At 47.3% G+C, this 26,635-nt stretch overlaps 2 protein-coding genes across 2 annotated transcripts in view; one reads left to right on the plus strand and one right to left on the minus strand.

Annotated features, from left to right (window-relative positions):
* LOC146763998 (uncharacterized) overlaps positions 1–25,963 on the minus strand; it is a 330,063-nt gene extending 304,100 nt beyond the window's left edge. The window contains 1 exon segment of the mRNA XM_085565501.1: positions 24,334–25,963. Within this exon segment, the coding sequence (XP_085421627.1) occupies positions 24,334–25,444 (1,111 nt within the window). The 5' untranslated portion in view covers positions 25,445–25,963.
* LOC144248768 (uncharacterized) lies at positions 962–11,675 on the plus strand. The gene is made up of 2 exons (XM_085565632.1): positions 962–1,042; positions 10,359–11,675. Exon 2 carries the CDS (start codon positions 10,412–10,414, stop codon positions 11,207–11,209), a length of 798 nt encoding a protein of 265 aa, XP_085421758.1. The 5' UTR covers positions 962–1,042; positions 10,359–10,411; the 3' UTR covers positions 11,210–11,675.
* Positions 25,964–26,635: the final 672 nt, after the last annotated feature.

Here is a 26,635-nt window from a genome sequence, read left to right on the forward strand (position 1 = left end):
CCCTGCAGATCCATGGGGAGGCAGAGATCCCCCCGCAGGTCCATGGGGATGCAGAGATCCCCTGCAGGTCCATGGGGATGCAGAGATCCCCTGCAGCCCCTGCAGGAGCCGGGCTGGAGCTCGGCGATGCCTGAGAGGAGGCTGTGAGCCCGCGGGCAGAGGGGCCCCGCTGGAGCAGCCTGTCCTGGCAGGACTGAGCCCGTGGCACAGTGACCCACGCTGCAGCACTCGGAGGGGGCTGTGCCCAGGGGATGGACTCCGCTCCGAGAAGTTCCTGGAGAAGTCTCGGCCGGGAGAGAGCGCAGGGTGCAGCAGGGAACGACTCCTGTCCCTGAGCAGAGGGAGAAGCCCCGGGGGATGAGCTGAGCATGGCCCCATTCCCTGTCTCCTGCCCTGCCGGGGGAGGAGGTGCAGCTGGGAGCAGGGAGACGTGGGGAAAGCTGCATTTAAGGCTCTGCACTGACTTCTCCTTCTCCTGCTCCGAGTCTTTGGAGTTTTCTGCCAGAAATCTCTCCCCTGCCCCACCCACCCACAGGGCTTGGGGCAGGTTTCCCTTTTCGGGGGAAATCAAAGCGAAGCACTGATGCGCTAACGAGGGGCAGGAGAAGTGAGGCTCCTGGGCTTCCCGCAGAGGCGGAGGCACGGGAGGCGCAGGGCCGGGAAAGCCGTGGCGGGAGGCGCGGAGAAGTTTGTTTGTGTGGGCAGCTCAATCCCGGCTCGGGCCGGGCCCGTGCCGGGGCTGTTCCTCATCTCCGGCTTTCCCCTCACGCAGCCCGGGGGCGCCGAGAGCGCGGGGCGAGGCGGGGCCGTGCGCAGAGCCCGCCCCGAGCTCGCTGCCATTGGCCGCCGGTGCCGTCAGTCGCGGTTGCGGCGCGCTGATTGGTGGGAGCGGGGCGCGGCGCGGCCCCGGCGGCGGGCTGAGGGCGGCCGTGGCCGCGCAGCGCCGCCATTGGCCGAGCGGCTGTGCGGGCCCGGCAGCGGCGGCAGCGGCCGGAGCGCGGTGAGGCGGCGGCGGCGGAGCTCGGAGGCGGCCCCGGCGCAGGTGGGAGCCGCGCTGGGCTCTGCGGGGGCTCGGGGCCGGCTGCGGGCGGAGGGGGCGGCAGGGGGCTCCGGCGGCTCGCCGGTGCCGTGTCCGGCCCGTGCCGGCCCCGGGCCGAGGGCGCTGCGGGAGCGGCTGCCCGCGGTCTCCTTCCCGCCGGGGCCGGGCAGGAGCCGCTGCCGGAGCAGCGCTGGCTCGGCCCGGCTGCTGTGGGTAGGACAGAGGGGCTGCCCCGCGGCCGGGAGCGGGCGGGGAAATTCCCGTCGCCGGAGGTTCGTGTGCCCGGGGGAGAGCGAGGAGTCCTGTCAAAGTGACTTTATTGCCGAGCAGGGGCAGAGGCCGTGGGGCATTTGCCGTGCGCTCTCTGCCGTGGCTGTAGTCCGCAGCCTCCTTTTTATCCTCATTTTCCCGGCCGATCTCCCTCTGCCTTTGCCCACCGGCTGAGTTCCTTGGAAGGTTCCGACTTCCCGATGCGCCTGGAGCCTGTCCTCGTTAATGTGCACCCTCCTTTTGTAGAACAGCCGATATTCATGGCTCTGTTAAGTCTTTGTTCTTCTCGGCGAATTTCGGGAATGTAGCGGGACTTTGAGCAGCTCTCTGGGTCAATTTGGAACATTTATTGGAACTGATGGTTTCTTTCGTTGCTTCCTTATCTACAAGTGCCCGGCCCTATCTCCAGGCAGATTCACTCCTTGACTCTGTTTTGTCCTTCCCGGGTCCTCTTTGGTTTTGGGATTATTCTCGGTGCCCTCATTCCCTGTCCTTTTGTAGCCGTTTGTGGATCAGGAGGCCTGGCTGCCACCTGCATGCCCTGGCTCAGCTGCTGGATGAGCTGCACTGCCAAGGTGTGGAGCATGGTAAAAAGATGAGAGTTGCTGCAGCACAGAAGAGGAGAAGCAGCATTCGTTTAACCCCTGGTGTGCCAGGGTGCCACGAAGCCGTGTCCCATAACCATCCTTTCCATGTTTGGACCAATACATAAACTGCTCTCCTATTTCCTTTGTTAGCTTTTTTAGCAGTTTTCTCTTGTCATCTCTTTGCCAAGAGCAGTTTGAGTAATTTAGTTTTCCACAAACTCCTCCTTTTTCTGCTCACAGATAATCTGATCCCATCCCCTGGTGAAATGTTGTGTTCCTCATTTCAGTGGCTTGGTCGGCAGGAAGGTCAGGAGCTGGAGCTGTCTGGTTGGTTCTTATTCTGAGGACAGCTTGTAATCTAATGATGCCATTGAAATGATAAATGGGTTCTCTGTCTCCTGATATGAATTTGTGAGAAACGCCAATCATTTGATTTTTAAAATGTTAGAAGTTTAATACTAGTAAAATGGTTATAAAAGTAGGAATAAAATTAGACTAATAAAAATTTAGAGTTAGGACAATTGCAAGACATTAAAAAGCAAAGACTTACAGATGTCCGGATGCTGTCTTGGGCACTTAAGCCACAACAAGCATACCTTGTGAATAAAGGAATCACCCCTAAAAAAATACACAGTTGCATATTCATATATCCTTCATGGTTATGCATACATTTTATTTAAAACAAGAAACTCTGTCTGTTGTATGTCAGCTATTTTTTTTAATCCCCACGGCATCCTCCAGTCTGAGCATGGCCTGAAGAAATTAGCTTCTTCTAGTAAGAAATCCATAAATTGCTCTTTGGAGAATTTAGGTGTTCCTTGAGCGAATTTAGGTGTTCTCATTCTTTAACCCCCCCCCATGCATATTTTCTCTTTTAACTACTAAAACTTCATTTTATCTACAAAGCTACGTTTACGATACTATTAAAATGTTAATACAGCACAAGTTATCATTTTATTTTAATACATATAATAACTATCTGCATAGAGCCGTATAACATACATTTTTCACAAAATCATTTTGGTTCCCAGGGGCTGGTCCATGGTGTTGTAGGATTTGTTCTGGTGGCCGTTCATCTTTTCCCCATGTTTGGGCGCTCTCTCAAGCTGGGGCTGCATCAATTGACCATTTTTTTACTTACTCCTTCATCATATACTTGAATTCCAACTGATTTCCCTGAACTTGTTCTAGCAAAACCCCTGGTGCTCTGATACACCCTGTACAGCACAGACAGTGACAGCAGATGTTGGAGTGGGCAGAGGGATGATCCCCCCCTTATTTTAGTGAAGTTTTCCCAACATTCTCCATTTGCTGTTTCCCTTTGCAGCTTCAGCCATTTCTGTTGCAGAGTCAGAGATCCTCAGCAGGGGCTCTGCCTTCAGCTGTGCAGATTCCATCTGTGCAAGCAGGCAGAGCTTGGGGTGAGTGGCACAGGGAATCAGCCAATTCCTGCCCCAGGCAAGAAGAGCCAGGTACATTGTCCCCAGTTTGCCCCAGCAGTGTTAATTTGCATTTCTGAAGCTCCTCCTGGGTGCCTGGAATGCAGCTTCTCTTCCACAGCAGCCTTCAGCAGCCTCAGTTGTGCCCCCCCCCCACACCTGCTGCTTTTTTTTTTCCTTCAAATCATCTATTTATTGTTTATGAGTTAAAGGGTCACCTTTAAATCTCATCTAGTTTTGAAAATTTTGAAAAACTCTTATCACTTGTTTTTTAAAATTTTAAAAGTTTAATAATAATAAAATGGTTATAAAAATAATAATACAATTAGAGTTAGGACAATTAGAAGACAAAAAAAGCAAAGAATTACGGACGTCCAGATGCTCTTGGACCCTAAGTCAAGAAAAGCTTGACTTGTGAACAAAGGAATCACCCTTAAACCAATACACTTGTTGCATATTCATACATTCTTCATGGTTATGCATACATCCTATTCTAAACAAGAAACTCTGTTGTATGTCAACTGTTTCCTTTAATCCCCTGGCATCTTCAAGTCTGAGCAAGGCCTGAAGAAATTAGCTTCTTCTGATAAGAAGCCATAAATTCCTCTCCTTTGGAAGATTTAGGTGTTCTTCGAAGTGAGCATCTCATTCCTAAAAGAAAACTCCCCCCACATACATAATCTCTATTTTAACATAATGTTGTAACCTAAAACTACACTTAACACAATATGTAAGGGAATTAATACAGCATAACTTTCTAACATTGCACATATAATATTCATTGTAACATTTGCGAAAAGCCAATCATAAATATGCATTTTTCTCAATCTCACCTCTTACTGCTCAAGCCAAATGATTTATAAAGAATATTTCCTGTCCTCTTGCATTCTTTGGACTCTGTTAGTAATCAAATAAAACATGGGATTAAACAAAGAAGAAATAACAAAACACTTGTAACACATAAAAGGAAGAATCCTAATTTCTTCCAGCATCCCATTCTCAATACATTACCCCACCTGCTAGTTTTTAACATTATTTTCCCATTTTTGGACTGATACCTGGGTCATAATTTTTTTCTGATATCCTTTGTTTTTTCTAGGATGACATCCTCATTGCCATCTATTTTCAACAATCTGTACACCCCATTCTTTAGCCAATAAATAGTGTAAAGCCAACCTATTTTAATGCACTGCAGGTGATGTTTGGCTTTGCAGACTCCATATTAATTCCAATGCCTGAGCAGCTTTGTTTATTATCTTCTCTATAACTGCTTGGAGTCATTTAATATGACTCAGGATATAATTTGGGGTTAACACAGAGCTAGACTGCTGTGCTTGTTTTACCTTTTTTTTTACTACTTATCTCTTTACTGAGTCTTGGACTATATTGGACTATATTTCTAAGATCAAATGTAAAACAAATCCATCTCTCCTTTTAGACATTCCATGCCCCAAGTATTACTACTTTTTCCTAAGTTCTTTGTAATGTGATAATTTTCCCCCTTTTTCCTGCAGGTACTTAATTTGGATGGGTTATAACAGTGGCTGTTGACATGGGTGTGTGTAACAAAAAGGAACTTTGGTTTCTTTCCATGTGATACTTTCTGTAGCATTTGTGACACGATCTTGCTGCTATCTCAGAAGGGAAAAGACAACAAATGAGAGACAGAAACAGGAATGACAGAGGTCTGGCATGGCTTATACCCCCACCTCCCCTGCCTGTGGGGCTGCTGCCCACAGCAGGTACGTGTGATCTTCTCGCTGGTGAGTACAGTGCTCAATCCAGGCTTGCCCTCTGTTTCCCTTGTCACTCCTTTTTTACTCATTTCCAGGCAAATTGTTTTTGACACCTTTTAACTGTGGTTTTCCACCATTCCTCAGGTATCTCTCAGTCCACAGGCATTGATAATCCCCATCTACAAAAGCAGTTTATTACTTCAGTTTTTGAGGTCTTTCTGTATAGGGGATTGATTCAGTACTCAATACTTCTTGCCACAAGAACATAGATTTTGTGAGCTACAATGCCAATTATTCTCATAATTTAAACATTCACTTATAACCCAGCTGCCATGTCCAATATGGGGATGAATCAAATAAAGTATACAGCATAGTATTAATGGCAATTTCCCTTCTTGCCTGTACAAGCCACAGGCTAAGGCCAGACTATAAGAACTCTTTGACTCAAACACTCCCGATCCTCCTGTTTGAAGTGGCAGTGTTCCTCTGCCAAGGAGGTGTCGGAGGCGTCTCAGGGCTTATTCAGGCAGGGCTTAGAACCAGTGATGCAAGCTTTGCCTTATTTCTCAGTTAGGTGTTATTCTTTGTACCTGCCTTGGATCATTTGGGTCTTCCCAAACCATTACCACCCAGTCCTGGTTGAAAGTTAATTTGGTATCACCCGGTTTAGATGTGATAGTCCATTCCTCACGTTTCTTCACAAATTCTTTTATTTTGCTGGCATGAATTCACCCTCTTTTCCATGGTTGGGATTGCTGCTTTAGTAGTACCTGGAAAGGACTTCTTAATAACACAGTGTTAAAAGAAAAGAAAAACAATACTGCATTAACTTTCACCATTAGTTTTCTTCAAAACTTTCTGGGTTTAACTAAAAACTTTTTCTGTAGCTGCTTCTTCTTCTTGTATCCAGCTGTGCTAATTGCTGCAGAGGCCAATTCTTCTTCTTGTGAGCTATAATTAGTTAAATAAAAAAAGGACTAGCCCAAATTTAACACAAGATGTATCACATCTCTTGGTTTTTTGCTTTTTAGGCAACATCCAACTGTTTTAGTCTTACAGACCCATTCTTCAGAACAAAAGCCTCCTTTCCTTAACAACAAAAATCAGAAGGAAAAAAAAGAAGTCTTGTTTAAAAAAATAAAGCACATTGTGAGAGTCAGCTATCTCTGCTTTGATCTTATCTCTATTGGTCGTCCAGCTCTCCCTCTTTTTCACAGCTTTGCCTTTGACTGTACTTCCTCACTCCCCCTCCCCTTGTTGTCACTCTGTCTAGCAGGAATGGGGGAGAACTTACAAATAGCTACGGTATGGGGACTTTGGGGTGTATTTCGCTCTCCCTCTTTCTCTTTCTCTCTCTTTCCCTTTCTCTCTCTTTTTCTCTCTTTTTTTTCTTTTTCTCTTTTTCTCTCTATTTCTCTTTTTCTCTCTTTTTCTCTCTTCTCTCTTCTTCTCTCTTTTTCTCTCTTCTCTCTTTTTCTCTCTTTTTCTCTCTTTTTCTCTCTTTTTCTCTCTTTTTCACTCTTCTCTCTTTCACTCTCTTTTTCTCTCTTCACATTTCAACATCCACATTCCAATATCAGTCCACTTTCTAACATTAGTCCTACATCCTGGAGAGGTGAGTCTGCCAATCACCTCTCCCTCCTTTTTCAACTTCCTTACAAATTTAATTACTTTTGTTATGTGTGTTCTGCAGGCCTTTAATTCACGGCACCCTCCGCCAAGGGCTACCAGCTACCCACACCTGACAGTGCTAAAACTAAAGACTTATTTTGCTGTCACAATTTTCCATTCACAAACTTGAAAGGGTTGTAGGAACAAGGTAAACAAAAACTTACTTCTGAAGTGATCTTGCCTGCAATAAAAAATTTAAGGCAATGCTTGTTAGTGCAATGTAATTTGCAAAGAAGCCAAGGTTTGATTTGGGAAGGGCATCTGAGGACACAGAGCATGAGTTTTACCAATCTATAATTTGAAGAGGGAATAGACAAAATGTGGATACAGTGGGGGAGACAGCAAGTAAGGAATTTATCTCTGCAATACTCTCTTTTTGACTGCCAGGAGACACTCTCTGAAGGGGTTCTTACAGTACAAACAATAACTGGATGGGAAGAGGCACTCTTGAATTTAAGCTTTGGTGTCAAAATAGGAAACTGCCCCTGAGCACTGAAGTGCTGGAGCACCCTGCCTGCAAACTCACCAGAGGCAAGCCACTGCTGCCACGCTGCAGGGCTGCCTGCAGCACAGAGGGAATCATGGCCAAGCCCTCCCTGCAGGCCTGGGTAATCCACACAAGGAATCACAATTGCTTCATAGCTCTCTAACTCATTCAAGAAATAGGAAACTGTAGTAAACAGAGATCTCCCTCACCATCTTTTTCATATGTGTGTGTCACACACCCACTGTGATGCTGGAAGTAACAAATTGTTTACATTAGAAGATACTGAAACTTTTTCTTCATTTAGCTTTGTAAGTTCCCTTTTCTATATGTAGCCACCTCCCATTGTGGGAAAAAAGGAACCCTATTTTTTTACAAGTGTCTTGTATGCACAATTTTATTTGCTGTTCTAGATACACTGCAAGTAGTTAGCACTTCCAGAAAAACTAGCAAACAAACAAAACAAAAAAACTAAGAAAGCAAAACACATTTGGGTACATGAAAAAGGACTGGTTGGAAGGAAAATTGTTTCTCATTGACCTACCAAGCAGTTGGTGTTACCTTTATTTTAACTTTACACACTGAGAACACTTGATTGAACAGCCTGCATTGACTCAAATTAATAGCAGGTTTTGCTATGTCACAGCTGTAAACTAGTTTTTCAATCCTAGAGTACAGTAAGTTATGTATTTCAAGATAAAAATCACAATGCAAATTGGAAGAAATTTAGTACTGCATGAGGTGTGCACACAATTAATTTACCTCTAGAAGTCAGTTTATGACTTTCCTCTACTAGGATTGCAGTAGCTGCTATAGCTTGAATACACACTGGCCAGCCTTGATTTACTGGATCCCACATCTTTGATAAATAAGCCACGGGTCTCTTTACTCCTCCCCACTCTTGAAACAAAACCCTATGAGCTACCCCCTTTTTTTCATTTACATACAAATGAAAGGGTTTTGCTAGTGAAGGTAAGCTTAAAGTTGATATTGGGGCTAGTTTTAACTTCTTTTTTCTTAATTTTTCATTATCCTTTTTGATCCATTTTATATCATCTCCCTCTGTCATTTTTTTTTATTCAAAAATTTTACTGCCTGTGTATATCCTTCAATCCATAATCTATAATATCCCAATAATCTGAGTATCTTTCTGATTTCCCCCTTTGAAGAGGGAGGGGGAAGGGATAGAATCCCTGTGTTTCAGTCTGGGTTGAGCTTCCAACTACCCTTCCTAATCAAGTGTCCAAGATATTTTACCTCTGATTCTACAAATTGCAGCTTCCCTTTTGATACCCTTAATCCTTTTTCCCCAAGAAAATTCAAAAGCTTTATAGTAGCCTTTCTAACTTCAGCTTCAACTTCCCCAGAAAGTAAAAGATTATCCACATATTGGATAATTTGTATTCCAGGGGGAGTGGGGAAAGTTTGTAGTATTGTTTCTAAAGCTTGTCCAAATAAGTTTGGGGATTCTGTAAGCCCCTGTGGTAGTTTTGTCCATCTTAATTGCTGTTTTCTCCAGTTAGTGGGTCCTTCCATTCAAAATCAAAGATACCTTGCTCTCCTGGGCTAATGGGCAAGCCCAAAAGGCATCTTTAAGGTCCACTACACTAAACCACTGATGCTGGGGAGGAACTTTACTGAAAAGAGTATAAGGATTTGGTACCACTGGATAGCGGGTCTGAGTTCCTTTGTTAACCTCCCTTAAGGCTTGTACCAGTCTATAGCTCCCGTCAGGCTTCTTTACTGGGAGTATTGGGGTATTATGGGGAGACATACAAGGTTCTAATGTCCATCCTTTATTAGTCCTTCTATTGCTGGCTTTAAACATTCCTGTCCTTCTAAAGATACAGGATACTGCCATACATGTATGGGACAATTTTTTTTTCCTCAGTTGTAATCTTTATGGGGTCAATATTTAATCTTCCCCTATTTCCCTCCCCAGCCCAAACTTCCTTGTTAATTCTTCTTCCATCCTCCTGGCCTAGTTTTAAAAGTCTAGCTGTCATCTTCCCATCTTCTGGAACAACCCCTATTCCTAATTTCACCTGTAAATCTTGTCCCAATAAATTGCTACCTGCCCCTGGGAACAAGAAAACATCCCTCATCCAAAATTTAGTTTCTCCCTCTATTACCACATTTTTAATAACGGGTACTGTGAAACTCTCTCCTTTTGCTCCTGTTACTATTACGGTATCTTTGCTTACACTATAACCTTTTGGAATATTTAACAGAAAGGTTCTTTTTGCCCCTGTGTCTACCACAAAGTCCAATTCTTCTTCTTGGGGACCCACTCTTAAAATTATCTCAGCATTCCCCACCTGGACCCACCTGCGCCCCCCCTCGGCCCCATGGCCCCGCGAGGGGAATTTGGGGAGGTGGGAGTGGGGCAGCGCCAAGGCCGGGCCCCCCCGCGCTGTCCTGGCGGGAGCGGCTGCAGTGGGGACCGAGTGCGGGCGGGAGCGGCCGAGAGCCCAGCGCTGCCCCAGCCCGACCTGCCCCAGCTCCATCCCTGCCCCTGCGCTGGGATGCTGTGGGGCTGGGGGGAAGAGGGAGCCGGCAGTGGGTGCTGGGCCTGGGGCCAGGAGGAGAAGGGAAGGAGAAGCAGGCTTGAGGAACAGAATGGTCAAAAGATGCAAGTGGCAGGAAAGGGTGGGATTGTGCAGGAGGAGGAATAGCAGGAGGAAGAGGAGTGTGAGGAAGAGCAAAGACACAGGAGGAGAAGGAGGAGGAGCAGAAAGAGGAAGCAGCAGAAGGTTCCACCCCTCCCTGTGTCTGCAGCCTCCCCCCAGCCCCAGGAGCGCTGCTCCCCCCACATACAGCAGGTGACTGTGGAGGGGGATCCACGATTTTCACAGGGTGAATCTTCTTGTTTCTGAGCTTGCTTGGGCTAAATGTTGGTGCTTTGGTTTTATGTGGCAGTTGAATCTTTATGTTTTGGAGGTGGATTTGCTGAGCTGTTATGTTTGGGGAGGTTTTGTACTGTGTCTTGAAGTTTGCAGGATTTTTGAGCTAAATCTTGGTGTTTTGTAGGTTCTTATAGACACAAGATTCCCAGTGACTTCCTGAGATGAACTTGGGCAAGGAGGAACCTCCAGTACAAGGAGCTTTTCTCTTGTTTTTCTGTCAAATCAGGATTTGTCATTTCCAGGGCGTGGCTGGATGGAGGAGGAGGAAAAGCCCCAGAGATGCTGCAGGAGGAGGAGCTGCAAACCCAGCCCAGGAAGCTGCGGGGAGGAAAGAGCCCCCTGAGCCAGGAAGGCGGGCAGAGATCCAGCCGGAGCTTGGAGCTGGTGAAGAAGCCTCATGGCAGGGAGAAGCCCCACAAGTGCTTGGAATGTGGGAAGGGTTTCAGGTGGAGATCCAACCTGATCGATCACCAGAGGATCCACACTGGGGAGAGGCCCTATGAGTGTGGAGAGTGTGGGAAGAGGTTTCAGAGAAGCTCCACTCTCCTCAGACATGAGCGGAGTCACACAGAGGAGAGGCCCTACCGCTGCCCCGACTGCGGGAAGGGCTTCAAGCACAACTCCAACCTCACCATCCACCAGCGCATCCACACCGGGGAGAGGCCCTACGAGTGTGGGAAATGTGGGAAGGGCTTCAAAGACATGTCTGGCCTGATCCAGCACCAGGTGATCCACACTGGGGAACGGCCCTATGAGTGCTTGGAATGTGGGAAGAGCTTTGGGAGGAGCTCAGGCCTGCGAGCACACCAGTGCATCCACACTGGGGAGAGGCCCTATGAGTGTCCCCAGTGTGGGAAGAGGTTTCAGACCAGCTCCAATCTCCTCCTCCATGAGCGGATTCACACAGAGGAGAGGCCCTTCCACTGCCCCGACTGCGGGGAGGGCTTCAAGCAAAACTCCCACCTCACCAAGCACCGGCGCATCCACACCAGGGAGAGGCCCTATGAGTGTGGGAAGTGTGGGAAGAGCTTCTCACAGAGCTCAGCCTTGACCACACACCAACGGAGGCACCACTAAGGGAAGCCCTGTGAGTGCCCTGAGTGAGGGATGAGGGTTTGGGAAGAGCTTGGAGTGAGGGAAGAGAGAGAGGGAAGAGCTTGGTGTGCTGCTGCAGCTCCATCCCCCATGGGAGGATCCAGGCTGGATGATCCCCAGTGACCCCCGTGGGGCAGAGCCCTGGTGCCCCGGTATGGGGAATAAAACAGAGAGTAAAGCAATGGAGCTGATAAAGGGGCCCGATATCTGAGGCCTGACTGAGCAGAAACTGTGGGAGACACAGACACAGTTTAAGTCTCCCTGGGCAAGAAGTGACCAGAAAAAATGGTGTGAGTCTTTGTGATAACATAAATGTTCCCAGGTTACTGGATGTCACCAAGAAGGTGTAACCAATGGGAAATTGTTACCAAAAACAGAGCCCTCTATAAGCCCCATACAAGTAAATCCCTGTATAAACACCTGGTACACTCAATAAAATTGGCTTTGCTCTAAACTGGGATGTCCCCGTCTCTCCATGGTGGATAACCCTGTTGTGGGTGATCCCCGTTGGGTGGGGGAAGGTGCTGGAGGGATTTCTTTCCCTTCTCCTGGTGCTGCCGTGGTTTGGTTGGTAATAAATTCCCTCCCTGTGCCCAGGCCGGGTCTGTTGTCCCCGTGCCGGTGCTCGGGGCGGGATCTCTCCCGTTCCTTCTCTGCACTGCCGGGCCTCTCCTCAGCCAATGAGAGAACGCGGTGGAGAAGAGTCAGCCAATCAGCGAGAGCGGGGCTGATGACTCACCAGTTGCCGGGCAGACCCGCAGCAGGCAGTGTTCCCCACCTGGACCCGCCCTCCCTGCCCAGGGCCGGCCCCGCCGTGGGGTCCCCCCAAGTCCCTCCCCAGTGCCCCCATGAACTGGGCTGGGTTTAACTGGGAAGCTTTACTGGGAACACTGGGAGCAGGCGGGCAGGGGCAGAGTGACAGCAGGGCTGGGGGGACACGACCCCCCCAAAATCAGCATCATGATGGAGCGGGGGGTCCCGACCGGGCCCGAGGTCACAGGGAGCGGCTGCGGCCGCCAGTGTCTCAGGAGCTCTGTGGGCAGAGAAAAGGGGGTGACACCAGGCTGGGGGCCCCGGGGAGCACACACACTCCAGAGGAGGGGGGACACGACACACGGGACCCCCCAGACTCTCTTGCACAGGTAGAACCCGATCCCCAGTGCCAGGAAGACGAAGCCCAATTTGGGAGTCTCCAGTTCCTGTCAGCATCTTGCTGCGGCAGCATCCAGCAACATCTCTGGGTGGTCCGCAGGGGTCAGGATCTCCCAAAAACTCTCACAGACACTCAAGCCCCTCCAAGCACTTTCCTAGTCTCTCCCAGCCCACTCAGGATCCCCTGAAACCTCCCTCTTGATCCCTTCCTGACCTCCCCAGGACCCACCAAAGCCCCTCCTGTCCCTCTCAGGATCCCACAGCCTCCTTCCAGTCGTCCCCCACTGCCCCAGGACCCCTAAAGCCTATCCCAGTCCCTTCCCAGCCCCACCAGGACTCACCCAGAGCCCTCCCAGTCTCTTCCCAGCACAACCAACCTCATCCCAATCTCTGCTTTTCCATCCCCAATCTCCATCCAGCTCCTTCAGGCTCACTCTATTCCCTCCCACTTAAACCTAGCGCCCCCAAACTCCCTCCCAGTGCCCAACAGGACCCCCAGAACCTCATCCCACCCTCCCCAGTATCCTTCAAACCCCTTCTTAGCCCTTCTAAACCCCCAACTTCCTCTCCCAGTTGAAACCAGGCTCTCTCCAACTCCCTCCCAGGTTCTCCCAGCACATCCCAGTGGCTCTCCGAGCACCCTCAGTTCCTCCCCCATACCCCAGTTCCGGCTCACAGGTTGTTCCAGGCTGATGTTGTTGGCAGGTGGAGGTGAGCCCAGCCTGGGTTGGGGTTTCCAGCAGCACCAGGAGCTGGTGGGTCCAGTCCCCGTTGGGGACCACGTCGGTGGCCACCACAGAGAGCTCCTGCTGGCCCTGGAACCACCTCAGCTGGATGGGAGCAGGCGGCCGGGGCCGGGCCGGGAGCTCGAGGGCAGCAGAGAGATGGACACGTTGGGGGGCAGTGGGAGAGAGTGGGTGTAATAAATACAAAGGTCGTTGTTCATCAAAATGAGTGTTAAAGGAGACAAGAATTTGAACTGAGTAGGGAATGCAACTAGCATAGAAGACTGTGTAACTAATTATATACAAGTTAACTTTTAGGCCAAGGACAATCTGCAAGGAAGATGAGGAGCCTTCATTCCTGCGACCTCCAAGGGCAGAAAAAAAGACCCCCAGGAACCAATTGCACCGACGCAGAGTGCATCGAGAGAAAATACGTCAACCGGGACGTATAAAAACAAAAAGGTCAAAGGGGGGAAGGTGCTCCGTGGCAGAGCAGAGGCTCCCCAGCCACCCAGCGCTGTTCTTTTGCTTAATACCGCTTGCTTAATAAATTCTTGTTAATTGATTTATCTATAATTAGCCTCCCCAATTGAATTTGTCCATAACAAATTTGGTGCCGTGACTCGGATAAGGGCGAACAGGTGGGAATTCCTAATCAGGGAGGCGCCCCGCTGCCTCTGCAGCGGCCCTGGTGCAGGCTTTTCCTTCCCAGACCCTTACCGACGAACCCAAATTCGGTATTGAGCACAAGGGATACCGGTAACCCCGTAATCTTTGTGCACAAAGCTGGGCGAAGACGCAGGACAGCGTGAGTATAAAAGTGGGGATCCGCTGGGTTGGGCTGGGATCCCAGGACATAACGCGTGAGACGTCCTTGTAGGACGAGGCACGGGCAGAGCTCTGAGTAGTGCGGTTTGCAGAGCCCGCGAGGGGCTGGGCACCAACAGGGGCCGCGAGTGTGTGTGTGCCTGAAGGTGTCCTGGGAGATGGGACAGAGGAAAAGCAAGCCCTCTGCTTCCATGGGGACGGGGACCCCGGTAACGCTTCCCCAGATCCCCCCTGACAGTCCGTTAGGTCTAATGATAAAATCTTGGGATGAATATCCTTCAAGGAAAGGGAAGGATAGGGCAAAAATGATACATTATTGTATAAAAGAATGGGGAGGAAAACAAATCTGTAGTGATAATTTATTTTGGCCAGTGTTTGGAAACTTCAAGTGTGGGAACTCAAAATGTCTCTCAGACATTTTTAGAGGTTCCAGGCCTTGGTCAGAAGCATTCTAGACCCTGGCAGACAGCTGAAAAACAACTGTGATTTTGAGTTTGAGCCATGGAATGAATTACCAACTTTGGAGGTGGAACAAGCAATCACAAAAGGTTAGATAGTATAGTATAAGTAGTTACGAAGTAGAGGGGAAATTTTTTAGTATTGTACAGGGGGGTTTTAGCACATGTACAGGGGGGTTTTCACTTTGTACATGAGGGTCAGAAGTTCTAAGATGGAGGAAAGTGGGCTGATCCCATCCTTCTTCCTTCTTCTTCCTTACCTCCATGTTCTTGGTGATGTTGGCACTCATAGATTGGTTTAGAGTAGAAAAACACTTGGCAACGTAGGTAGTAGGTATTGGGGAATAATTGTAAACATGTTATACGTAATATATCTTATAAAAGATAGCAGCAACCCTGGGCGGAGAGAGAGACGAAGAAGACAGCAGATAGAGAGGATGTCAGGGTGTGTGTGTGCCTCTACCCAGGCCACTGATCAAATAGCTGCAGTCCAAGAACATAATCTGTTAGATAACTAGCAATAAACTGCCTTGAGACCGAACAGCTAAGCCTGCGGAGTTTTTCTTTGGAAGCACGGGTTGGAGGAGGAATTTCACCACCACATGTGGCCCCAAAACAAGGCTGGGGTTCTCACATCTGGCGTCCCTGGGTGGGAATCAACAAAAAGAAGAAAAAGAAACATCAAACAACCTCCAACCTTCATCGGCAGAAAAAGAAAGAAAAAAAAAAAAAAAAAAAAAAAGAAGAGCAGTACACACTCTCCGCATTTTCAAGAAGAGAGGGAGCGGAAAGCTCAAGATAAGAACTTGACCTTCACCAAGGCATTTCGTCTGGAGGACAGCCAGGAGGAGAGAAACCCCAAGCGCGCCTGGGATTCCTCGCCTGTGGCCTGCTGGACGATGGACAGTGCCATCTCCGGACTGACTTCATGCTGACTCAGCTTTTGGTGAGAATGGTTGAAATTAAGAACATGGGGAGGGAAGGAATTTTTCCCAAGGACACACCAAAGACTTTTTTTTAGCCCTATAGGGCGAAACTTCTACCCATCAGGTAGAGACAGCCCAAATGAAATGAAAGCTTTGTTATCATAGGTGCGGTGTAGTCACTCGCACACAGATATATATTTTTCTTGGGATTGAATTTTTGGCAAAAGATCAATAAGTAACTTTATTACTGAGCCACAAAAGGACAAAAAGATAAGACTGCCGCAAAACTTTTGTTTTTAACAAGGACAATATTATAGCCAGCTCTACAGCACGGCACGTCCAGCCAGACAGCTGGGGTTTCTATGGGAGCACAAAGGGGAAAGATTGCCCAGCCAGCAGCTCGGGGCAGTTTTCCTCACCACAGATCCAGGGAAAGCAGGACTGCCTTCCATGGACAATCAGGGGATGGTCTGTCATCATGCCCTGTGTGTCCGGGTTCCCACTGTTCCTCAGTTTCCCTCGAACCTCAATCCCTGAGCTCCTCCAATGCAAGTCCCCCAGACAGAGAGATAAGCCAAGCACAGCCGCAGCCCCCGGTGGGGGAAGGGACCAGCACTGCTCGAGTCCAAACCTGCGGCGGGAGGGGCAGCGGCGGCGGCGGCGTCTCCGGTGGGGGAGGGTGCAGAGGGAGTGCAGAGCAGAGAGGGAAGAGGAGGGGAGAGGAGAAATCTCTCGTGGCTGCTCGGGCTGGGAGTTCAAAACAGCCCGCGGTGCAGGCGAGAGTTGGGGCAGCGGGAACAGCGCAGACACGGGGCAGCGGGGGCGCGGGTGCAGCGGCCAGGCGTCCCGAGCGTCCCGTGGTGCGTTTGGTGTCGAGAATTCGTGAAGCCGCAAGAGCGGCCACCCAAGAGGCGGGGGGCAGCTCCCGGATCGCGGCAGCCAGTCCCGCTGAGGAAATAGCAGAGGGACAGCGAGAGGTGTCCCTTGCTGCAGCTCAGGCGGCGGGCACGCGCGTGAAGGTTGAGCAAAGCCTGACAGCCACGGGTGCAAGGAATTTCTCGCATCTGGAACGCGTGGGACGGGCGCAGGCGGGGCGGGGCCGGTGCGCGCGGGCTGTGGGTGCTGGGACAGTCAGGAGAGGGGCAAAGCGAAATGGGAAACATCGGGACCGGAATGGGAACAGAGAGTGTGATTGTGTCAGCCTGGGGGGGGGGACGGCAGTGGCTCTGAACCAGGCGCTGCGAGCTGGAGTTAGGCGAAAGCACGGCCGGGACCAGAGCAGGAGCGTCCTCACCCCCGGGGTGACGCAGGCTGGGACGGGGCGTGGCCAGGATGATTCAGGGCATGGTCCGTCGCGGTTCCCATGGCAACAGCCAGCACAAACCCACAGCTACCCCTGTGAGTTTCAGACGGCTAGAACAGAATAGTTATTGCATCAAAAATGAGTTACACATAGATCGGTTGTTAGAAGAAATGTTAGACTGAAAGTTTATCAGGAATTAGTACGGGGTTTGCGAATGTAAATCAATTGTCGGAAGTACATATTGGAGAGCGAAGTGCGCCGAACGGTAGAGCGGGGTCTTTCGCATCTCGAGCGCGGCACAGGCACTGACAGCGTCAGCGGCGGCGCCAGCCAGCCGAGTGCCCACAGGCTGCGCGGTGACCGCGCGGGGGGGGAATCCCGAGCGCGGGACGCGGCGCGGGGCGCGGCGGCGGCGGGGAGCGGCGGTCGCGCGCTGATGACGTCAGCAGAGCGCCGAACCACGCTGAGCGGGGACAGACACCGGGGCCGGGCGGGATGACCCAGACCGGGACTGGAACGGTGCCGGGTTCAGTCGGGCGTGAGAGGGGACATTCCCGAGCCCACGGCCGGGGCCGGGGCCGGCGCGGCGGGGTGCAGTCGGGGCTGGTGTTCCTTCTCTCGTTCCCATGGCGACACAGACAGAGACGGGTGAATCCAGGATGCACTCTGCGTTTGCAGAAGTTAAAGCGAACGCAGAAGTGTCAGAGAGGGACAGATTGCAGGAATGGGTCCAGCGCAGCCGACGCTGGGCGTGAGCGGGGACTGGGCAGAGCCAAGGCAGGGAGTCCCTCGGTTGCTGCCTTTCCACAGCAGAGCTGCGGTGTGACATGCTGAGGCTTTTTCCATTGCAGTGCACATCAAAACATTAACAACAAATACACGGCACAGCCCAGAAACCACAGCAGTCAAAGTAAATAACTTTTTGCAATCACATCTATTACACCAAATGTCCCACAGCAATGATGAGATGAAATTCCAACATTCACCCAAAAAATAAGATACAGCTAAGTCGCCACTTGAAATCAAGGGTCTCCTTCTTCAAACTTCTCCAATGTTTCTAAATGCTAACCCCAGATTTTTTAGTTAGGTGACAGAATTGATCAGCACATGCACCCATCCGGTGTGGTGAAATGATATTGTTTATAGAACATAATGTGAAAAAGAGATAGTATAATGAGAATTGAGATAGAGAATTGAATAGCATGAAACTTTAGTAACTTATTATGTTAAGGTTTAAGTTAAGTTGTATTTTAGCATTTTATTAATAATAGAATTGAATTTTATATATAGTTTAATTTAAGTTTAAGTATTGTTTAATTAGAGTATATCACTTTAAGTTTATCTTAGTTTGGGCCCTGAAAAAGTTAAGTTTATAAGCATTTAATTGATAATGAATTTATATATTGTTAATTTGATATATATATAGGTTTCATAAAGTTAATATAATTTAGGGATTTTTTACCAATATTTTATATGTTAAGTTTAAGTAGTGTTTAATTCAAAAAATTATTTTAAGTTTTTCAAAGGTTAAGTTTGTTTAATTAACAAAGTTTAGTTATTTTTCTTTAAGGATAAGAAGGTTTTGACTGAAAGAGTTTATGAGATGATAATGAATATTAAGTTAAAGGGAAAATAGTCTATCGGATTTTTGGTTTTATTTTAGTCTTTTCTGTTTTATTGTAAGTTTATCAGTGTATAAGAGTCTTGAAGAAATTTATTCTGAGTTTTTCTGAGATCGATTTCATTGTTTAATGATCACTTGTTTATTTTGTTATTTCTTTGTGTAATGATACAAAGAGTGTTTGTTTCCAAATTCTTTCTTTTGCGTTTAACTATTTAAGTGTTTTATAAATGTTATTGTTAAGAAATTTTATGTTATCAGGTGAAGCTCTGTGCTTTGTTCTTTCATAGCGAATTTTCGTATGTTTTATTGTTGTTTTTGTAATCTCATCCAGGTTACATGTCATTCTGAAGTTTTATTTTGGACTTTAACTATGTTGTGCATTTTTCTAGGTGAACTCTCTGGTTTGTTTTTATATTTCTTGTGAGTGGAATCATTGCATTTCTATTTTTTAACATTCTTGAATGTTTTTCAGAAAGTCTCAGAGACAAATGCCTGAAGCATTCTGACAATGTTTTGTTAATGTTTATTTTATGGTTTCTTTCAATTGAAAAAACATCTGTTTCCTTCAAAGGAGTTTCAAGAAGAATGAATCCTCGTATCATTTGATCAATTTATCAGTTTGAACTTTGAGTGTTTATTTCATATGAAAATGTTATAATAAGTTGTTATGTTTTAGGTATCATATATGTAATGTTAGTATAAGCTTTGTTCAAGATAGTATGATAAAGAGCATCACTCCAATTTAAAGTTTGGGTTTTGGCCAGGCCCTGATTTTAACTTGGACGGATGAGTTTGCCAGCAAAATTCAGAGGTTTTTGCACAAAAATGAATGTTGTATAGATCATTTTGATCCATCAATTCGATCCTACAAATTTGACAGCTGACACAGCTTTGGGGTGAGACTTGTCAGCCCTGCCCGGGAAGGGAATGCCAATTTTCACTGGAAACAAGTGTTTCAGCTGTTTGCAGACTCTGAACCACTGGCACAATGTTTCTGATAATTATGCTTTGTTCAATTTTATATATGTTATTTAGAATCTTTCTTTTGAACTCTTTTGAATTGTTATTGATTTTGATAAGTTTTCTGCATTTTATTATTACGATATTTTGTCTTGTTCTATATTATGTTTTATATTTTAACTTCTTGTTTCAAAAGAAAAGAAGAGAAAGAGAGAAAAAAGAAAAAGGTGTAAAGAGAGAAAAGAAGTGAAGAAGTGCCTGAAATAAGGCTGGAATAAGTAATGAAAATTTTGTATATTTTAATCTTTTGAGATTGTTCTTTTGTAGATTTGATTTCACTGATTGTTGAGGAAAATATGAGGAGAGTGCCAGACACTGGACGGATCAAATTGAAAAAATCAGTCAAGTTAATAACTTTGAGCAAGGATCGTGGTAATGTTTTCATAAAGTTTAAAATAGATCTTTGTTTTTATCTTACAGGCCCTCAAAAAGTGTTCTTATAGAGATAATGGCTCAGATCATTGTTAAGGCAAACACTGGATTGCTGATAATGTCAGGCAGAGATTTCCTAATCATTCATTTACATTTAAAGAAAGAAAAAATATTTTGAGTGGACAATCCAAAGTCACAAGATTTCTCAATCACGTTGTTAGAATACCCAGAAGTTTGCACAGTTCATTTTTTAGCTCACAATACGTTAAATGCAAAAATAAGTTCTAGAGAAAAATCAAAAATAAGTTAAGAATTAATAGAAAAGATGACAGTGTTTACTGATAGTTCAAGGAAAACTCACAAATCACATGGAAAATTCCAAAAATAGAGAAATGGGAATCATATGTAAAAAATGGTAAAAGACTCACCACAAATTGTAAAATTAGTAGTAATAGTCAGGGTTTTTCAGTTATTTCAGAAGCCATCAATCTGATCACAGATTCAGTGTATATTGCAAATGTGACCAAACAATTAGAGGAATCACTTTTAAAACATACGGACAATGAAGTTTTATAATCGTATCTATTATGTATGAAAATAATCCTAAAAGACAGAGAACATAAATATTTTGTTATGCACATCAGAATGCATTCTTCATTTCTGAGGTTTTTAGTAAAAGTAAATGTTCATGTAGACAGATTCACAGTGTCCATCTCACAAACACTGCCAGACATTTTTGAGCAAGAAAAATTGAGCCATGCATTTTTTCACAAAAGTATACAAACATTGATGGAATCCTTTCGCTTTCTAAAGGTCAGGCAAAGGAAATCATCAACGCTTGTCAGAGTGTCAGTTTGTACAGCGTCCTGTATTTACAGGAGTGACCAATTTGAGAGGTTTGAAAAAAGTCTTCAGCTGTGGCAAACTGATGTCACAAGATATGCATCTCTTGAGAGGCTTGAAAACATTTGTGTTTCAGTTGATATGTTTTCACATTTATGTTTCAGTTCACACATTTTCAGGAGCAATTTTTGGATCATGACATACAGAAGAAACCACAGAATATATCATACCTTGAAATCCATTTGGATAAACAGAAAAGGAGGAGACAGGAGCAACATCTCACATGCAGTTGAACAAACTTTTGTATGTGAATTGTCAGACATTTTACAAACAGTGCACGAGCAGTGCTAAGGGAAAATTCTTCAGTTTTGTCAAAAACCCAGAGTCAGGACAAATTGAAAGTTCATTTACATTAATAACTTGGGGCAAGGGTTTTGTTTGTGTTTCTATAGAACGAGGATCGAAGTGGGTGTCGGCAAGGCACGTGAAACCTCATCGGGTACAGATGCCAGTGAACATGGACCAGAGAAGCAGAGAAGCAAGCACGCAGACAAAGATGGACAGCAACGCTGCAGACGTCTCGTCAGACAACGATTGGGAACTCAGAGACTTGGGGTTTTTCTGGGGAATCAAGTGTTGTTTGGATGTTGCTGCATTGCGGGGTTTCTCACAGAGGTTGGGGACATGGACATGGGGTTCAGACAGATAGTGTTCATGTACTTCATTCCTTTGCTTGTTGCCTTGGGCAATGGGACAGGCTTTCCCGTGAGACAACTAAAGGAAAAGGTGTGGGAGACTTTGGCAAAGGCAGCGGGTCTGGACAGCATTTGCCTGACCCATTCAGAACTGGGGGAACAATTTTTGACATGCTTGGTAGGTGTGCCAGTGAAGGAATGTCCAATTCCAGGGGACACCCCTCCAAAAAGGTTCTGAAGTCCTTTTCGGATCCTATGGAGGGATGGCGTGTCTGGACACTGTTCCTTCCTGTGGCTCACTTTGAACCTCCAAAGTTGGCAAATTTTTGGATCGACAAAAATGGGATTTGGTACCAAATTCAATCCATTGAGAGTGGCAAAGATAGATAATCAGATAGTAGATATCATTCCAAGTCAGTTCTTTTATAGAAATGCCTGGTGCAATCACACCAAAGTGACAAGCAAACTATCCCTTCAACACCCAGCCACTTTACCGAAGGGAATGTTTTTTCATTTGCAGGGACAGAATTTGGCCTGCTATCCCTGCAAAAGTCAAAAGCAGTCCATGCAGCATTGAGGAGTTCTCATTGATAACACCTGATTTGAAAACTTTAAAGGAGCAGACACACAGGAAAGAAAAAAGGTCCTTTGAACAATATAGCCAAATTGTGATAATAATGTTTGTACTTGGGACAAGGCTCGGAGAATTGCAGTTGCAATTTTCTCACCCCAAAAACAGCGTTGGGGGTGGCCTTGACACAATTGGACCACATAGCATGCTGGATTGAGTAAACATAATCGTGCCATTTCGTCTGCACTGAGTGACATGTTAACAAATATCAGCAGTGCAAGACAAGCGGTGCTTCAGAACAAGGCAGCAGTTGGTTATTTGCTGCTGTCACATGGGCACAGATGTGAAAAATTTGAGGGGACATGCTGCATGAACTTGCTTGATCATTCAAAATCTATTCATGAAAATATGAAACAAATGCAAAGTAGTATCAGCAAATTGAGAAAAAAGAAACTTACAGGATTCTTGTGAAATGATTTCATTGGCTTTTTTAATCTTTCACCATTGTGGAAAAACTTTTTAAAATAGTGTTATATATTCTTATAGGGTTTATAGTTCTACTTGTTCTGCCATGCATTTTCATGTGCATTCGAAGAGCCTTGAACAACATGGCAAAGCAGGTGTTTCTGGTTCAAACAGGGAGGGGAGATGTGGGAACTCAAAATGTCTCTCAGACATTTTTAGAGGTTCCAGGCCTTGGTCAGAAGCATTCTAGACCCTGCCAGACAGCTGAAAAACAGCTGTGATTTTGAGTTTGAGCCATGGAATGAATTACCAACTTTGGAGGTGGAACAAGCAATCACAAAAGGTTAGATAGTATAGTAAAAGTAGTTACAAAGTAGAGGGGAAATTTTTTTAGTATTGTACAGGGGGGTTTTAACACATGTACAGGGGGGTTTTCACTTTGTACATGGGGGTCAGAAGTTCTAAGATGGAGGAAAGTGGGCTGATCCCATCCTTCTTCCTTCTTCTTCCTTACCTCCATGTTCTTGGTGATGTTGGCACTCACAGATTGGTTTAGAGTAGAAAAACACTTGGCAACGTAGGTAGTAGGTATTGGGGAATAATTGTAAACATGTTATACGTAATATATCTTATAAAAGATAGCAGCAACCCTGGGCGGAGAGAGAGACGAAGAAGACAGCAGATAGAGAGGATGTCAGGGTGTGTGTGTGCCTCTACCCAGGCCACTGATCAAATAGCTGCAGTCCAAGAACATAATCTGTTAGATAACTAGCAATAAACTGCCTTGAGACCGAACAGCTAAGCCTGCGGAGTTTTTCTTTGGAAGCACGGGTTGGAGGAGGAATTTCACCACCACATGTGGCCCCAAAACAAGGCTGGGGTTCCCACATCCATGCTGGCTGAGGATCCACGTGCTTGGGTGGAGGGAAGAACCGTTTTGGTGGAGTTTCTACCCCACTGTCTCCAAAATCTTGGTCTTTTCCCCAGTTTTTCCACCATCTGGCTGCAGAAGACACCCTTGGGCAATAGGAAATCAAAATCGTGGAATCCCTGAAGTTGGAAAAGACCTTGTCCTGGTTGAGAGCAAATTTGGGAGAGAACCTCCAAAGGGATTCCTCTGGAAAGCAGATTCAATTGGCTCCTCCCCCAGCCAGTTTGGGAAAAGTATCTCCTTGGAGAACAGTGGAAAAAACTGTTTTTTAAAGAATAAAACCTAAACAATATTAAACAATAAAACCTCTTGCTGCTCTAAAAGAGAGACAAACTCAGGAAGTCCCTCCGTGGGTTGTAGCTCAGCTCACTCAGTCTCTTATCAGTCCCTCCAGTGCTGGAAATGCCACAGTCCAGGCCTGGCCCGCTGGGCCACAGGTGTGAGCTGCCGGTGCTCTTCTGGGTGTTCAGGCCAGAGCAGGTTTAAACAGGTCCAAAGAAAAGGGAAAAACAGCCACAGTCCAGGGAACTTCTCTGCCACAGCTAGCTAAAACTAATTAACAGCAAAGGAGAGATCTGTACCTCTGTCTGTCCATCTGCAGACAACCCGGCCCAGGAGCAGGAATGTGGAGGAGTGAGTGCAGTTTCTGAAAACAAACTCTGCCCTTCTCTCCCTCCTTTGCTCTCGGAACAAGTCTTAAAGGTGCAAAAATTATAACTCACTATAAACAGAACAGACAACTGGAGATACAAGCATCATATAGTCAACCTAGGACATACCTCCAAGACCATTCAGTATTCCTTGATGCCACCAGAAGATAGGATTGAATGCAAAAGATTTTATGGAGTTGGAAGTCATTAAATCTGCTCTCCCCAAGGAATTCCCATTGTTGGTCTGTGCCCCAATGGATGTTCCTGCCACTGGGTTCATCTAGGTGCCCACAGGGAACGAGGAAGATGTAGAGCCTCCCAGCCAAGTGTCTTCCCAACACAGATGACCAGGCCCATAGATCACCAAGACTGCCCAATGAAGGTCACTGAGGATCATCCAACGTGGATCCTCCCATACGGAATGGAGCTGGGATGAGCATAAGAAGCTCTTCCCACCCTTGGGGAACTCACAGGGCTTCCCCCCTTAGTGGCGCCTCCGTTGGTGTTTGATCAAGGCTGATCTCTGTGAGAAGCTCTTCCCACACTTCCCACACTCGTAGGGCCTCTCCCCGGTGTGGATGTGCCGGTGCTCGGTGAGGTGGGAGTTTTGCTTGAAGCCCTTCCCGCAGTCGGGGCAGCGGTAGGGCCTCTCCTCGGTGTGACTCCGCTGATGTACAAGGAGACTGGAACTGATCCGAAACCTCTTCCCACACTGGGAACACTCGTAGGGCTTCTCCCCGCTGTGGATGCGCTGGTGCTTTCTCAGGTCTGAGTGCCACCCATAGCTCTTCCCACATTCCAAGCAGGTGTAGGGCCGTTCCCCAGTGTGGATCACCTGGTGCCGAATCAGGGCTGAGCTTTCTCTGAAACTTTTCCCACATTCCCCACACTTGTAGGGCTTTTCCCCAGTATGGATCTTTTTGTGTTCCGTAAGCTGGGAGTTGAGGCTGAAACTCATCCCACACACCCCACACTCGTAGGGCTTTTCTCCAGTGTGGATCCTCTCATGTCTCCTCAGGCCAGAGCTCTGCCTGAAGCTCTTCCCACATTCCCCACACTCATAGGGTTTTTCCCCAGTGTGGATCCTCTGGTGTTGCATCAGGTAGCCCTTCTGGCTGAAGCTCATCCCACATTTCCCACACTCAAAGGGCTTTTCCCCAGTGTGGATTACCGAGTGCTGCATCAGGCTGCTCCTCTGGCTGAAGCTCATCCCACATTCCCCACACTCAAAGGGCTTTTCCCCAGTGTGGATCCTCTGATGTTGGATCAGAATGGAGTTCTTGCTGAAGCTCCTCCCACACTCCCCACACTCAAAGGGCCTCTCCCCGGTGTGGAATCTCTGGTGAAGTCTCAGGCTGGAGCTCCAGCGGAAACGCTTCCCACATTCCTCACACTCGTAGGGCCTCTCCCCAGTGTGGATCACCTGGTGCTCGATCAGGTTGGAGCTCCGGCTGAAACCCTTCCCACATTCCAAGCACTTGTGGGGCTTCTCCCTGCCACGAGGTTTCTCCACCAGCTCTGAGCTCTGGCTGGATCTCTGCCCGCCTTCCTGGCTCAGGGGGGCTCTTTCCTCCCCACAGCTCCCTGGGCTGGGTTTGCTGCCACTCCTTGTGCGGGATCTCCAGGGCTTTTCCTCCTCCTCCATTTCCTCCATTTTTATTCCTCCCCGGGAATGAAAAATCCTGGTCTGGGGGAAAAAAAAAAGAACAGAGCATCTTGGACTGGGAGTTCCTCCTGTCCCCACTTCATCTCACCAAGTCATTGGGCATTGTGTGTCTATAAGAACCTCCAAAACACCAAGGTTCAGCATAAAAATCCTCAAAACTTTAAGACACAGATCAAAACCTCCCCAAACATCAAGATTCAGTAAAAAATTCCTCCAAAACATAAAGATTCAGCCCCTAAAAAAAATAAAGCACCAACATTTAACCCAATAAAGCTGAGAAATGCCGTGATTCACTCCTGTGAAAATCGTGGAACCCCTCAACAGTCACCTGCTGCATGTGGGGTGGCAATGCTCCTGGGGCTAAGGGGAGGCTATAGATACACGGAGGGATGGAACCTTGTGGTGATCCTTGTTTCTGCTCCTCCTCCTCCTCCTGTGTCTCTACTCTTCCTCACACTCCTCTTCCTCCTGCTATTCCTCCTTCTCCTGCACAATCCCACCCTCTCCTGCCACCTGCATCCTTTGACCATTTTGTTCCTAAAGCCTGCTTCTCCTTCCCTTCTCCTCCTGCCCCCAGGCCCAGCACCCACTGCCGGCTCCCTCTTCCCCCCAGACCCACAGCATCCCAGCGCAGGGGCAGGGATGGAGCTGGGGCAGGTCGGGCTGGGGCAGCGCTGGGCTCTCGGCCGCTCCCGCCCGCACTCGGTCCCCACTGCAGCCGCTCCCGCCAGGACAGCGCGGGGGGGCCCGGCCTTGGCGCTGCCCCACTCCCACCTCCCCAAATTCCCCTCGCGGGGCCATGGGGCCGAGGGGGGGCGCAGGTGGGTCCAGGTGGGGAATGCTGAGATAATTTCAAGAGTGGGTCCCCAAGAAGAAGAATTGGAATTTGTGGTAGACACAGGGGCAGAATTAACCTTTCTGTTAAATATTCCAAAAGGTTATAGTGTAAGCAAAGATACTGTAAAAGTAACAGGAGCAAAAGGAGAGAGTTTCACAGTACCCGTTATTAAAAATGTGGTAATAGAGGGAGAAACTAGATTTTGGATGAGGGATAATTTCTTGGTCCCAGGGGCAGGTAGCAATTTATTGGGACGAGATTTACAAGTGAAATTAGGAATAGGGGTTGTTCCAAAAGATGGGAAGATGACAGCTAGACTTTTAAAACTAGGCCAGGAAGAT

Source organism: Lonchura striata, chromosome 36 (assembly GCF_050655825.1).
Source record: "Lonchura striata isolate lonStrDom1 chromosome 36, ASM5065582v1, whole genome shotgun sequence".
NCBI classification, from domain to species: Eukaryota; Metazoa; Chordata; class Aves; order Passeriformes; family Estrildidae; genus Lonchura; species Lonchura striata.